A 15843-nucleotide genomic window follows, 5' to 3' on the forward strand; every position below is an offset into this window, starting at 1 on the left:
GCCAACACAAAGAAAGAGGAGGAAGAGGCTGGAGGAGAAAAGCTCTTGGAGTCACAATAACCACAGCTTCCACCAGTGCTATTTCCCTGTAGTGTTCAGCACTGCTACAACACCAGTGCCCACACAGCAGGTGGAAAGGTACAGGGGCCCTGGAGGATGACAAAGTGTCGCTTACAAAGGAGCTGAACAAAGCAAATGTCCACAGGTACCACAAAGGAAAATCAGTTACTGTGACTTGTGCAGAAATCCTAGAACATTAAGAATGCACTTCCAGTCACCCTTATCAAGTCATTCAGATTCAAAGTATCTGCAACACTCCGACTACACCCAGGGTACAGGGAGGTACACTTACTGTGATGAAATAACCAGCTAAACAGGCTTCTGCTGACCTCAGGGTTGGGTCCTGGTCAAATGGTAAGAATTCAGGGAGCCTGTTTTAAGAACTCTATGGAACTAAACACTTCCTAGCTATAAAAAGTCTTGACTTCATGAGGGGAAATATAAGTAAGATTGAGACTACTCCACTCCCTAGCCTAGTACCTGTACCTTTGTTTTTTTTTTCCCTATGGTTTTGGATTGGCTTGTCCCTTCAGATTTTCAGCTCAAAAAATTTGGTAAGGAAAGAAAAGACAAACAAAAAAACTTTAACCCACTTATTATCTCTTCATATTAATATAACTAATGGTAAAATTTTGATATATTTCCTCCAAGTTTTTGTAACTTTTCTCAGTATACTTGTAATCTCAGTAAGAAATGTAATTTTTCTTTTACGTCATCACTTAAAATTCTTTAGTGTTGACTTTCTCATGTCCTAATCTGTTATAACCATTTTCAACAGCAGAAAAATAGTCCTTTAAAATGATATACTATACTTTACTCAACCATTTAAATTGTACATGTAAATTGTTTCCAATCTTTTGCTGCTTTAAATGACAAGGACCGTTGGAACATTATGAATATGGTATTTTCTCTACTTTGGATTATTTCCTTAGAATTTAGTTCCAATCATGTAGTTTTTAAAGTACGTAAATTCTGAAAGTAACATAACAGACACAATTAGTCATAAATTAGTGTGTATTGACCAATACTTGTCAATTGAGAGAAGAGAATGTGTAAGCTTTGGAGTTGTGAATTTGGGTTTACCTCATCTATAGCTTTCATTTAATATAGGAATCTCTAGGTTTGATCAGTTCTAGCATCCTTTTATGGGCCAGTGCAATAGAGATAATAGAAGACTTTTAGGAATTAGAATGACTCCCTTGATCCTGGGCTCTCCCACCTGACTTTTTAAAATATTTATTTTTAATTGAAGGATAATTACTTTATAATATTGTGTTGGTTTCTGCCATAGATCAACATGAATCAGCCATAGGTATACATATGTTCCCTCTCTTTTGAGCCTCCCTTCCACCTCCTACCCCATCCCATTCCTCTAGATTGTTACAAAAAGCATGGATTTGAGCTCCATGAATCTTATAGCAAATTACCACTGTCTATTTTACATAAGATAATGTATATGTTGCAATGTTATTCTCAATTCGTCTCATCCTCTCCTTTCTCTACTGTGTCCACAAGTCTGTTCTTTATGTCTGTGGCTCCTTGGCTGCCCTGCAAATAGGTTCATCAGTACCATCTTTCTAGTTTCCATCTGTATGTGTTATGACATATTTGTTTTTCTCTTTCTGACTTACTTCACTCTGTATAATAGGCTCTAGGTTCATCTACCTCATTAGAACTGACTCAAATACATTCCTTTCTATAGCTAAGTAATATTCCATTATTACATGTACCACAGCTTCTTTATCCATTCATCTGTTGATGGACACCAAGGTTGCTTCCATGTCCTGCTATTGTAAATGGTGCTGCAATGAACATTAGCGTACATGTGTCTTTTTCAGTCATGGTTTCCTTCAGGGTATATGCCTGATTGCTGGGTCATATGGTAGTTTTATTCCTAGTTTTTTTAGGGAACCTGCATACAGTTCTCCATAGTGTCTGTATCAATTCACATTCCATCAACAGTGCAAGAGGGTTCCTTTTTTCCACACCCTCTCTAGCATTTACTGTTTGTAGATTTTTTTGATGGCCATTCCGACCAGTGAAAGGTGATACTTCATTGTAATTTTGATTTGCATTTCTTTAATAATGAGCAATGTTGAGCATCTTTTCACATGTTTATTAGCCATCTGTATGTCTTCTTTGGAAAAATATCTCTTCAGGTCTTCTGCCCACTTTTTGATTGGATTGTTTGTTTTTCTGGTATGGGGCTGCAATAGCTGTTTTTATATTTTAGAGATTAATCCTTTGTCAGTTGTTTCATTTGCCATTGTTTTCTTCCATTCTGAGGGCTGACTTTTCACCTTGTTTATAGTTTCCTTCAATGTGCAAAAGCTTTTAAGTTTAAGTAGGTCCTATTTATTTATTTTTGTTTTTATTTCCATTACTCTAGGAGGTGGGTCATAGAGGATCTTGCTGTGATTTGTGTCAGAGAGTGTTCTGCCTATGTTTTCCTCTAAGAGTTTTATAGTTTCTAGTCTTACATATAGGTCTTTAATCCCTTTTGAGTTTATTTTTGTGTATGGTGTTAGGAAGTATTTTAATTTCAGTGTTTTATATCTAGCTGTCCTGTTTTCCCAGCACCATTTATTGAAGATATTGTCTTTTCTCAATTGTATATTCTTGCCTCCTTTGTCAAAGATAAGGTGCCTATAGGTAGGTGGATTCATCTCTGGGCTTTCTATCTTGTTCCATCGGTCTATATTTGTTTTTGTTCCAGTACCATACTGTCCTGATGACTGTAGCTTTGTTGTATAGTTTGAAGTCAGGAAGGTTGATTCCTCCAGTTTCATTCTTCAGTATCAGGATTACTTTGGCTATTCAGAGTCTTTTGTGTTTCCATACAAATTGTGAAATTATTTGTCCTAGTTCTGTGAAAAATATCATTGGTAGTTTGATAGGAATTGAATTGAATTTATAGATTGCTTCGGGTAGCATAGTCATTTTCACAATATTGAATCTTCCAATCCAAGAACATGATATAGCTCTTCAGCTGTTTGTGTCATCTTTGTTTTTTTTCATCACTGTTTGATAGTTTTCTGCATACTGGTCTTTTGTCTCTTTACATAGATTTTCCTAGGTATTTTATTCTTTTAGTTGCCATGGTGAATAGGATTGTTTCCTTAATTTACCTTTCTGATTTTTCATTCTTAGTGTATAGGAATGCAAGGGAATTCTGTGTGTTAATTTTATATCCTGTGATATTACTATATTCATTGATTAGCTCTAGTAATTTTCTGGTGGCATCCTTATGGTTTTCTATGTATAGTCTCATTTCATCTGCAAACAGTAAGAATTTTACTTCTTTTTTTTCTAATCTGGATTTATTTTATTTCCTTTTCTTCTCTGATTGAGAAGCAGCCAGGACTTCCCAAACTACATGGAATAATAGTGGCAAGAGTGGGCACCCTTGTCTTGTTCCTGATTTTAGAGGAAATGTTTTCAGGTTTTCACTATTGAGAATAATGTTTGCGCTGGGTTTGTCCTATATGGCATTTATTATGTTGAATATTTTCCTTCCATGCTTGTCATATATGGCCTTTATTATGTTGAATATTTACCTTCCATGCCTACTTTCTGAAGAGTACTTTTTTTTTTATGATAGATGGGTGTTAAATTTTATCAAAAGCTTTCTCTGCATCTGTTGAGATGATCATATGGTTTTTATCTTTCAATCTGTTAATATGGTATATCACATTGATATGTATATACTGAGGAATCCTTGCATCCTGGAATAAAGCCCACTTGATTATGATGTATGATCTTTTAAACGTGTTGTTCAATTCTGTTTAGGATTTTTGCATCAAACTTCATCAGTGATATTGGCCTGTAATTTTCTTTTTTTGTACCATCTTTGTCTGATTTTGGTATCAGGGTGATGGTGGCCTCATAGAATGAGTTTGGGAGTTTCTCCTGTCTGATTTTAACTTTGAAGTCCAAGGGGATTCAGCTGAGTGTAACACATTTTTTTTTTCCCCCCCTTTTAGGGCCACACTGTATGGCATGTGGGATCTTAGTTTCCCAGCCAGGGATTGAAACTATGTCCCCTGCAGTGGAAGTGTGGAATCTTAGCCACTGGACTGCCAGTGAAGTCCTGCAACAAACTTTTTTGAGCCCTACTATATGCTCTGGTTCTGGGCCAGGTACAGGTAACATAAAGAGAGAAGACTTAGACCCTGTCCTCAAATACTTGTAGCCTTGAGTGTGAAAAATGCTACAACAGAAGTAGATACAGACACAGAAGAAGTGACTTTTAGGGAAAACTTCAAAAAGATGAGAACTGATATAGGTGGTTTCTAAAGGATGAAAAGCTCACTAAAGAAACAATAGGCAGGCTGCTCCAAGTGAAGGCAGAGAAATATGGGGAACTTCTAGGATTTCAGTCTTTATGGCTGAAAGGTACAAAGAGAACAGTAGCAAGATGGGGATGGCAAAGCAGAAGAGGGGTGACACTATAGTGGCTCTTTGGCTTTAATGAAAGCTTAAATTTCATCTTCTAGGTTAATATTTCAAAAGGTCAATAGGAAAGACAATTTTAGGTGGCACAACAACAATAACACATGTATTTTTAAATGAATATTATAAAAGGACATAAATAGTGTATCACACTTTGATTTCATAAGTATTATTGCCTAGGATGAAGCTATTTAAAGAAAAGGAGTCTTTAAAGAATCATGAAGAATACATGCCAATTGAGTGGCAAAGTACTTTTTTCCATTATGGAGTGCCTTAGGGAGTTTTAAGCAAAGCAGTAACATGAACTGAGGTTTTAGAAAGCTCCCTCTGATGTAAAGGATGAATTGTAAGGTGAGAAGCAATGGTAAGGAAACCAGTTAAAAGACTGTTGCAGAGGTCCAGGAGAAATATGGTCAGAAGCTGAAATGACCAGAAGGTAGAAAGGAATGAAGAGATTTAAGAGATATCTAGGATATTGGGACCAAGGGTCATAGAGACTGACTGATCATGGGGGAAGAGAAAGTAGAAGAGTTTTGGATAATTCCTGACTTGTGGTTTGAAGACTGGAGTGAACAGAAGGAAAAGAAAAAGGAGGTTTTTGTTAATGTTTGTGTGAATGTCAGGAGGTAGAAAGTAGGAGTGGAACCATTAATTTTAGTTTGGGGCATGTTGAGTTTGGGACCTCAGATGAATACTATGATATTGTGAGAAATAAAAATAATGAAAGTTTCAGTTCAAGGAGATGAGAACTAAGTGATACTTGGAAGTAAAGGCACCTATAAATTCACAGCACAGACTCTGTGCATGAGGGATAAATGTTAGGGATAATCACTACTTTTTGTTGCCCTGAATAGGGGAAAGGTCTTGCGAGATGTTTGATTATGTGTGTTTCAAGTGGGGCTTAAGTTACAACTTTTTAATGTATCTCCTTTTAAGATTAAGTTACTGAACCAAAAGAGGCATGATTTGTAAAGCCTGTAAATACTACTGTTACAAAGTCTGTAAATATTATTAAATATTCTCAACATAGACTACCAGACACCAACATATAATTAAAGAAATGAATCTATCTTTGTTGTAAGATGAGCACAGGACAGTTTTCTTTTCAAATGTATAAGATGGCGGTTGTGGTTCAGTCAGTAAGTCGTGTCTGACTCTATGACCTCATGGACTGCAGCACACCAGGCTCCTCCGTCCTCCACTATCTCCTGGAGTTTGCTCAAGTTCACGTCCACTGAGGTGGTGATGACACAGGATTAAGAATGGATCTGTACTAGTTATTCTTTAAAAGTAAGTTGGCTGGGCTCTGGTTCTAAGGGAAATGCCATAAAGCCCGTGTTGCTGCCCCTGGAGAGCTTGAGGGGGTGGTTGGGCCTTGTCCTACCACAGTGGCCTGCTTGCCTGTTGGGGGGGAGGGCATTGCAGTGGCCCTCTCTCAGCCTCAGTATTTGGTAAACAGAAGCCCCAGTGAGAAGAAATTTGCCAAATTGGCTGGCTTCATGGGTATCATGAATAACATTCAGAAACAGTGATTTAAATTCACTACTCAACTATAGTTGAATCTACAGTCTACCCAGGGATTTATACCCAGGGTCAACTTGAAATCATGCTGGGAGAAACTGACTGCAGAACCTTGTTGACAAGCTACATAAATACAAAGAAAACATTGTGTGATGTGATACTTATGGTCCAGGAACAAAAGATACCTCCTCATCATGTTGTCCTTGGTGCAGCCAGTCATTTTTTTAAACTTAAAGCTCACAACTCACATGCTTGAATCAAAGACCTTTGAAATAGAACTCAAAGATGCTTGCTGCACCTGACATTATCAAATAACTTGTGGAATTTGCTTATACTATGAGAATTTCTGTGAAAAGCAACAATGTTCAGTCTTTGTTAGATGCAGCAAACTGGTACCAGACTGAACCTGTGAAGAAGATGTGTGTTGATTTCTTTTTTTGGCTGTGCTGGGTCTTTGTTGCTACATGTGGGCTTTCTCTAGTTGCAGCTAGTGGGGGCTACTCTTTAGTTGAGGTAAGCAGGGCTTCTCATTGCAATGGCTTCTCTTGTTGCAGAGCATGGCCTCCAGGGTGCTTGGGCTTCAATAGTTGTGGCATGTGGGTTCAGAACTTGTAGCTTGCGGACTCCAGAACATGGGCTCAGTTACCGCACAGCATGTGGAATCATCCCCAAGCAAGGATCAAACCCATGTCCCCTGGATTGGCAGGCAGATTCTTAATCACTGGACCCCAGGGAAGTTTGTGTGTTGATTTTTGGAAAGAACAAGCTGATGCTTCAAACTGTCTCAGTTTAAGTATGCTAGCAGAGTGTCTAGGCTGTCCCGAATTGAAAGCAACAGCAGATGACTTTATTCATCAACATTTTATTGAAACTGATGAATGTCTGCAACTTGATGCCAAGCGAGTTACACATCTCCTCAACCAGGACACTCTGACTGTGAGAGCAGACGATCAGGCTTCCCTGGCTCAAACAGTAAAGAATCCACCTGCAATGCTGAAGACCTGGGTTGGATCCCTGGGTTGGGAAGATCCCCTGGAGAAGGGCATGGCAACCCACTCCAGTATTCTTGTCTGGAGAATTCCATGGACAGAGGAGCCTGGCAGGTTATAGTCCATGTGGTCGCAAAGAGTGGGTCACAAATGAGTGACTAAGCACACAGCACACAGTCTGGTGGTTAAAATATGGTGAACCTAATCGCCAGCCATTTATGGCTGACATCCTTGTTCTGGGCTTCCCTGGTAGCTCAGCTGGTAAAGAATCCACCTGCAATGCAGGAGACCCCAGTTCAATTCCTGGGTCGGGAAGATGTGCTGGAGAAGGGATAGGCTACCCACTCCAGTATTCTGGCCTGGAGAATTCCATGGACTGTAGAGTCCATGAGGTTGCAAAGAGTTGGACATGACTGAGTGACTCTCACTTATTCTTGTCAAAGTCAGGTTTCCACTTACAACAAAGAATTTACAGTACAAACTGAACCACTTATTCAAGATAATCCTGAATGCCTTAAGATGGTGATAAGTAGAATGAAGTATCATTTCCTGTCTCAAGAAAATTGAGAAGAACTGGCAGAAGGCAAAAGGCCCAGAAGAAAGAAACATGACTACTGAATAGCCCCATTTGGAGGCTCCCAACCACAGTCTTGTAGATATTTTTTAACCCAAAGTTGAAAAGAGAAGCATGTTCTGCACAAGCCTGGAAATGAGCCTATAACTTCAAAATACTCTTTTGATGTCTTTGCTCTCATAAATTGCCCATACTTAATGCTCTTCTGTATATTCAACCCCCAGTTTTTAGACTTCTAGTGAAAACTTTAAGTAATCGAGGAAATAAATACCAATAAAAAACATCCTCATTTCATCAATTATTACTTATTCCGTACAGCTAATACCATTAGAATCCCATTATAATACTAATTAGTGTTTCTATTAAAAGCATCAGCCTTGGATTTCCCTGGTGGTACAGCAGGTAAGAATCTGCCTGTCAATGCAGGGGACACAGGTTTGATTCCTGGTCCAGAAAGATCCCTCATGCTGTGAAGCAACTAAGCCTGTGCATCACAACTACTAAGCCCATGCTAGAGCCTGGGAGCCACAACTACTGAGCCTGTGTGCTGCAATGACTGAAGCCTACACATACTAGAGCCTGTGCTTCACAACAAAAGAAGCCACTGCAGTGAGAAGCATGTGCTCTGCAACCAAGAGTAGCCCCTGCTCGCTACAACTAGAAAAAACCCCCAAGAAAGCCCGGGCACAGCAACAAAGACCCAGCACAACAAAAATAAATAAACAAAAAGGTACCAACCTCTCCTTTCTTTTTGCTAAAAACTTCATCTTGAAATTTTTCACCATTTACTATTATTTGAATATTTTAATATGTTAGTTGTCTTTATTATTTTTAATATTAAAATAATTGGGGAAGCTAATTTTACTGTAATTATTAGTTACCTTGAATCTTCCAAGGTGAACATTATTTCATTATTCAATTCAAGTAGACTGCTTAATAATAAGTATTGTATAGCAATTGTTTCAAACTTCTTAAACTTAACATTTTCAGAGATGTTAAAATGGTTTTAACTATCATGCATGGAATCCATTTGTGCATGTCCTATAAGAGCCTAAAATGATTATTTTCACCGAACTGGTCTTCAGAGAGGACAATTTAAGCAATACAATTTAATTGAATTATCTAGAGTTAAGTCAATATCCTTATAAACTATTATCTTTAGATATTCCTTAGATATAGCTGGTGAGAGTCAGCAAATATTTGTATTAACTGCGAGTGGAAAATGATAAGAAAGAAAATCTTATTTTTTCTAGTAGATAAAGCAGTAGATAAAGAAATCTTGGGTTGTTATACTGAAGTGAAATGATACTGTTCTTGTCTTTGTCCTTTCAGGAAGCCTGCTGAGTCTCCTCTCCCCCACCTGCACCTGTTTTTAAAGTTTTCAAGTGCTTAATGATTACTAAAAGAGTTATTTATCTGAATCCAGTGCTCTGTTCTCTTAGTACTGGTGTTTTCAAATTGTAACATGGGAATGACTTATGATATTAATGCCCAAATAAAAGTTGACTTAGTTGAAAAAAATAAATAAAAACAAGGTACACACAGCTTTTAGTTCATGCTCAAAATGGAGTTATTCCCTCCTCTATGGACCCTTAGTACTTCCCATAGTTCATATATTTAAAAGTTTTGTACTCCTTCCTCCCAAATTAGACTTGAGCTCTCTGAAAGGGTTGTTTCTTATTCATCTTTACAGCATTAGAAACTGATGTATGGCATATTGTTAGTGCTCAATTAATATTAATTGAATACATCGATGAATCAAAACATAGGGATATAAGAACAGGCAATGTTTATTTATTGAGAGCCCCCTGGTCAGTAAGGAGATTAAACCAGTCAATACTAAAGGAAATTAACCCTGAATATTCATTGGAAGGACTGATGCTGAAGTTGAAGCTCCAATACTTTGGCCACCTGATGCAAGAGTCACCTCATTGGAAAAAACCCTGATCCTGGGAAAGATGCAGGAGGAGAAGGGAGCAACAGAGTATAAGATGGCTAGATGGCATCATTGACTCAATGGACATGAGTCCGAGCAAACCGAGGAAGACTGTGAAGGACAAGGAAGCCTGGTGTCCATGGGATCCCAAAGAGTCAGATACGACTTAGTGGCTGAACAACAAAAACAATGGGAAAGTACTAAGGGTACATAGAGGAGGAAACAGTTCTCCAACAGGCAATATTTATTTAGGGCATCCCTGGCGGCTCAGGGGTAAAGAAGCCAATGCAGGAGATGCAGGCTCCATCCCTGGATCAGGAAGATCTCCTGGAGAAGGAAATGGCAACTCACTCCAGTATTCTTGCCTGGGAAATCCCATGGCCAGAGAAGCCTGGCGGGCTACAGTCTATGGGGTCACAAGAGTCTGACAGGATTTAGCGACTTAACAGCAACAATATTTACTTAATACTAACGCCAGACATCGCTGTTACATACTTGCCTTATCTCACTTAAATCTTGTAACAAGTATTAAACGTGAGGAAACTGATCCTCCTGAGGGTATAAGGTAATAGTTATTTGCCAGACTGCTTAGGTTCAGATTAACCTTGCTTAAGTCATGACCCTTCTTTATTAGTAGTGGTGGTATACTTTGACTTGCTGACCCGATTCAAGCATCCTGCACACTGCCTCAAAACCGCGTCACCCTCCTGTCCAAATTCTTCTGGCTTGACTCTCAAGACTGAAAGATCCGGTGACCTTGTTAATACTGATACGCTTTGGAGCTAATGTTAGCTTTCATTCTGAGGTCAGTTGGCTGAGGAAAGGGATAAACAGCTGAACACACCCCTTATCACAGGCTAGTTCCTGACGAAAAAATCCTATCTTTCTGTCCATTTTCGCTGCCCGGCTACCCGGACTCACCGGCGCGGGTTGTAGGTCCGTCGATAGCCGGGGCACGCCTTCCCGCCCGCCGCGCAGGGCCCAGAGCGAGCGAAGTCCCGCGGTGCAGCTCCTCAGCATGGCTCCCAGAACTGACGGAGCTGGCTCGCGCCAGCTGAGGTAAAGGCTGACACACACGCAGCTACCCACCCGCCCGCTCTTCCTCTTTAACTGAGGCGAGGTGAGGGCGGGGCCTGGCGCGCCGGTGGGCGGGGACACGGGTCTCGGAGGGGCAGTGGAAGGGAGGGGCGTGAAGGCTGGCTCGGCGTCGGGTAAAGCCTTTAGCCGTCCTCCCGCGCCGGATCCCCTTCCGGGGAAACTGTTAAGACTTGTGGAGGTCACTGGAGCAAGGGGCGAGAGGCAAAAGCGGCCGCGCGGCCTGGGGAGGGCGAGGAGGCCAGAAGTGCGGGTCCGCGACTATGGCTCAGCCCCTCAGACCCGGCACCTAAGCGCTGCTGGTGAGGATTCGCTGGTCTTTTCCTCCTCTCTTGCTAGAGGGCCAAATTCTGTGCTCTTTCCTAATAGTTCTCCCTCCCACCGCTGGTGACGCTAGTGGTAAAGAACCCGCCTGCCAAAGCAGGAAGCGTAAGAGACGCAGGTTCCATCCCTGGGTTGGGAAGATCTCCTGAAGGAGGGCAAGGCAACACACTCCAATATTCTTGCCTGGAGAAAGAATCCCATGGACAGAGGAGCCTGGTGGGCTACAGTCCATGGGGGCGCAAAAGAGTTGGACACGACTGAAGAGACTTAGCACTGCACTGCCGGCAGCAGACTTAAGCCCTCAGGTGGGTAGGAGCGCACACAGAAGATTGTAGGAATAGAATATTTTTCTTGGAGATCACCCTCCCCGCCCGCCCGCCCCCCCCCCCCGCCCCGCCCACACACACACCCCTGCACACACATCTTTAAGGGAGCAGAGCTAAAAAAGTCTTTAAGTCTGACTTTTTAAAAAATAGAAATTGTAGCAACACCTGAAGGATGCAGTCATCTCAGCTCTGGAGACATAACTGAGCTCAAAGTCCAGTGCACCACGTAACACCGTGGGTGGGTTTATATTTAGCGACTCAGTCTTATCTGACTCTTTGTGACCCCTGAAGACTGTAGCCTGCCAGCCTCCTCTGCCCATGAAATTTTCCAGGCAAGAATACCAGAGTGGGTTGCCATTTTCTCTTCCAGGGGATCTTCTTGACCAAGGGATCCAGTTGGGTCTCCTGTGTCCCCTGTATTACAGGTGGATTCTTTACCCGCCAAGCCAAGGGGGAAGCCCTGTAACACTTTGCATACTTTTTAACTGTACCTGGCCTCTTATTTCTTCACTGTTGTATTAAAAAGAATATATCAAGTTTTACTTGTCACCAGGACCTTCTCCTTCAGTAGGAGTCACTTAAGTTAGAAGTTATTTGACATTACCTTGTATCCTGCTCACAGAGAAAATGACCTCAGGCTAGTAATGCTTTGAAACAGGGCTTGTACAGACTCGTTAAAATGGTAAGAATTTGGCTAGCCAATTCTTAAACACTTCCATTATTTAAAGTGTAAATTATAAACTTACAGTTAATAAGTTGTATTTAAAAAATGAAGGTATTGTTACAACACCCCTGAGTCAGTCCCCAGTAAAGGTTCTTCTGCCTGGTATCTTGGAGCCAGTAGGAGATCAAGTCTGGTTCAGAACCAAAGGAAATGAAAAAAATGAAGAGGTGTGAGCTCCAGCTCTAGAGTACTTGGGTCTTCCTCGTAGGCGTTTGGCCTGGCTGTTTCGTAGGGTTTTTGTGAGCAGGGAGGGGGCGGGTTCTTGGCAAGCCCCTCCGCCCACTTTTGCTGCTCAAACTTTCAGAAGGCAATGTGGGGGAGGGGCAGCATATCTGCCCTGGGCCTGATAGCTATCTTGAATTGCAATATTGCTTGCAGTGCTTCTGAATATGGTTCCTGGAGCTAACGTGTGGGGGCACAGCCTTTTTGCACTAGGAACTCTGGTCTGAAGGGCCTGGTGTAAAATCTCTGCACACCGGCACCCTGTGAGCAACTGAAACTAGACTAAGCATAAAGGAAAAGAAAAATGATTTTATTTTACTACCCAGATTTTATTTCCTGGGAATTGTTCATGGGCTTTGCTGGTGACAGTATTAGATACTAAAAACTGTTCATGTTCCTGAAGTATATTTCATCACTGGCTACAGTTTTAAGTGGAAGTTGACTGCCTTTTCATAGCCACAAAAAATTGTAAGTGCTGTTCTAATTCTGGTGTATGAAACTTCTTTTTAAATATTTCTTTAGGAATATAATGAAATACCAACAATTGCGTGATTTATGATCTGTAATAAATTATTAGTTCTTTTAGAATGTAAAAAACAAAACTGCTGAACTATTTTTACTACATTTTGCTGTTGTATGTGTTCTTGAGGTTATTTATCTCTGTCGCATTTGTATGGTGGGAATACAGGCACCTCTTTCAAACATTGCATTTGGTCACATCACAGTGGTAGCTTAAAGCTGACTGACTGGGAGTATTCATGCAGATATTGCAACTGAGGGCTTTCCTTTCTTACCTTATTAAATATTTACCAATATACCACAGTCTTAGTTTTAAGTCTTAAGGGGTACTAGAATTGCTTACCCCCAGGACATCCATATACAAAGTTTTTCTGCCAACCCAACTCTGTAACTACTCACACAGTAAAGGTGGGACTGGAGGAATCATCAGGAGAGATTTATCAGAGATAAACAAACTTGGCTTTGGGTTTGGGTCTAAGTTCAGAGATCCTCAGTCTACTTTTTTTTTGTGTGTGAGCAATTAGTATTTTTATTTAAAATATCTTTATATAAAAATCAGATGTTTTGCTTGATTGGGGCTTCTCAGGTGACTTAGTGATAAAGAATCCGCCTGCCAATGCAGGAGACTAGGGTTCAATCCCTGGGTTGTGAAGATCCTCTGAAGGAAATGGCAACCCACTCCAGTATTCCTGTCTGGGAAATCCCGTGGTCAGAGGAGCCAGGTGGGCTACAGTCCATGGGGTCACAAAAGAGTTGGACATGACTGAGTGACTTAACAACAACAACAGTTTTCCTTGATTATGTGAACTTCTCCATCAGTTTCTCAGTAGGAAAGAATGCCCAGTATTTTAAACCCACAATATTAACTGGGGGTAAAGGTATACCATTCTGAGACAGAGGGAATTTGAGAAATAAAGCGTGTAAGAATGACTCAAACTGAAGATGAGTCAGCATAATGTTGATGTTCTATAATTTAAGCAGACTGCCTAAGGTGTCTCCTTTTCAATACAGTACTCCAGTTTCCTGAGGGCATGGATGGTGCCAAATTGTCTGGTTAATTGTAGTACTTCTTTTAATAACTCACACAAATTGCTTCAATACTTGTTTGGCAGCAAGAACCCAAAGTATCCTATTGTCTTTCCACGTGGTACATGCAGATAGAGGCACATTATAAATCAAACCCATAAATCAAGATGACTTCTCTTAATAAATAAGAAGGTAGTTTATACAGATAACTTAAAAGTGTATATATATATATAAATTACAGTGTAGGTAGAATCCATCAAAACCCCTAAATAGACTCCAGCTCTGCTAAGATTGTAAAGGCACCAACAGCTCTCCTAGATCAGTTACACTCAGTGTAACTTCTGCATATGTCAGAGAGTAGAGAAGATCAGTCCTGGGTGTTCATTGGAAGGACTGATGCTGAAGCTGAGACTCCAGTACTTTGGCCACCTCATGCGAAGAGTTGACTCATTGGAAGAGACCCTGATGCTGGGAGGGATTGGGGGCAGGAGGAGAAGGGGACGACAGAGGATGAGATGGCTGGATGGCATCACCGACTTGATGGACATGAGTTTGGGTAAGCTCCAGGAGTTGGTGATGGACAGGGAGGCCTGGCGTGCTGCGATTCATGGGGTCGCAAGGAATCGGACACGACTGAGCGACTGAACTGACTGACTGAGCAATGTATTTGGCCCTGTCACCCACACTCTGACTTAGAGCCTTCACCAGGTATTTTTCCGAGGTATTCATGTTGACAACACATATGAAATGTCTGGCCAAGTTTGGAGGGAGATGGGGGAGGTGACAATCTAGCAATAGAACTGGTAGCCTGTGGATATGGAAAAGTTTTTCTTTGGTGTTTGTGTGGCTAACATAAAGAATATATTTTCTTCCTTGTTTTTGATAGAACTGTAATGAAATAAGCCAACTGTATGAAACTTAATAGTATTTTCACCATTCTCCTTTAATATTGTAAGCAGCTTTATTGAGGTTAAATGGGGACATAAAATAGATCCCATGTATTTAAAGTGTACAAGTTGTAAATTTTGATACACAGATATACCTATGAGGGCTTCCCAGGTGGCCCTGGGAAAGAACCCACCTGGTGATGCAGTAGACATAAGAGACATGGGTTCAGTCCCTGGTTGGGAAGATCTCTTGGAGGAGAGCACGGCAACCCACTTCAGTATTCTTGCCTAGGGAATCGCATGGACAGAGGCGCCTGGCAGGCTGTGGTCTGTAGGGTCACACAAGAGTCTGACATGACTGAAGAGACTTAACATGTACGAACACATACACCTACAGAACCATCACTGCAATCAAGATAATGAGCCTATCTTGCACCCACAAGTTTCCTCCTCATGTCCTTTGTAAACTCTTCCTCCTACCCTCTAAGTGAACACCGATCTGCTGTCACTTTAGTTTGCATTTTCTCAAGTTTTAAATAGAATCATATAGTATATACTCTTTTTTTTTTTTGAGATTCGTCCATGTTGTTGCTTGTATCAATAATTCATTCCCTTTTATTGATTCATATTTCATTGTTTGGATGTACCACAGTTTTCCCATTCACTTGTCAATGACCATTTAGGTAGTTTCCAGTGTTTCTCTATTACAAATAAAACTGCTCTGAGCACAGGCCTTTATATGAATAAATGCATTCTTTTCTCAATTCAGTTGTCCTTGCTCCTGGATCAAAAAATTGATTATCTTTTTTTTTTTTTCCACACCAGAAAACTTGTGGAATCTTAGTTCCCTGACCAAGGATTGTACCCTTGCCCTCTACAGTAAAAGCATGGAATCCTAACCAGTGGACTGCCAGGGAATTCTGTGGTTATCCACTTTTGTGTATTGGTCTGGATTCTCTATTCTGTACCTTTGATTTGTTACCTTTCTTAATACTAACATCATACTATCTTGATTCCTGAAGAGTTGTGACTAGTCTTGAAATTATTTTCAACTTTGTTCTTTGTCAATGTTGTTTTGGCTATTCTAGATATTTTATATTTTCATATAAATTTTAGAATAATTTTGTCAATATCTATGAAAAACCTGCTGGGGTTTTGAATTGCTATCTTAGCAAATTGAGTCTTCTC

At 40.6% G+C, this 15843-nt stretch overlaps 1 protein-coding gene and 1 long non-coding RNA gene across 4 annotated transcripts in view; one reads left to right on the forward strand and one right to left on the reverse strand.

The window, feature by feature from the left end:
- Nucleotides 1-10652, reverse strand: part of THEM4 (thioesterase superfamily member 4) — a 34153-nt gene extending 23501 nt beyond the window's left edge. Inside the window, exon 1 of one of the 2 annotated variants that reach the window (XM_070467350.1) lies at nucleotides 10414-10652. In XM_070467350.1, coding sequence (XP_070323451.1) covers nucleotides 10414-10552 — 139 coding nt within the window. In that variant the 5' untranslated portion in view covers nucleotides 10553-10652. The remainder of the gene's footprint in view (nucleotides 1-10413) is intronic. The other variant, XM_020874397.2, reaches the window with a different exon arrangement.
- Nucleotides 1-15843, forward strand: part of LOC139035128 (uncharacterized) — a 238080-nt gene that overhangs the window by 123836 nt on the left and 98401 nt on the right. The window contains exon 1 of one of the 2 annotated variants that reach the window (XR_011487650.1): nucleotides 10724-11256. The exons of the other annotated variant lie outside the window; for it this stretch is intronic. This is a non-coding gene — a long non-coding RNA (uncharacterized lncRNA). Of the gene's footprint in view, nucleotides 1-10723; nucleotides 11257-15843 lie in introns of those variants that run through there. 2 annotated transcript variants of the gene reach the window in all.

This window comes from Odocoileus virginianus, chromosome 5 (genome assembly GCF_023699985.2).
Source record: "Odocoileus virginianus isolate 20LAN1187 ecotype Illinois chromosome 5, Ovbor_1.2, whole genome shotgun sequence".
In the NCBI taxonomy this organism is placed as follows: domain Eukaryota; kingdom Metazoa; phylum Chordata; class Mammalia; order Artiodactyla; family Cervidae; genus Odocoileus; species Odocoileus virginianus.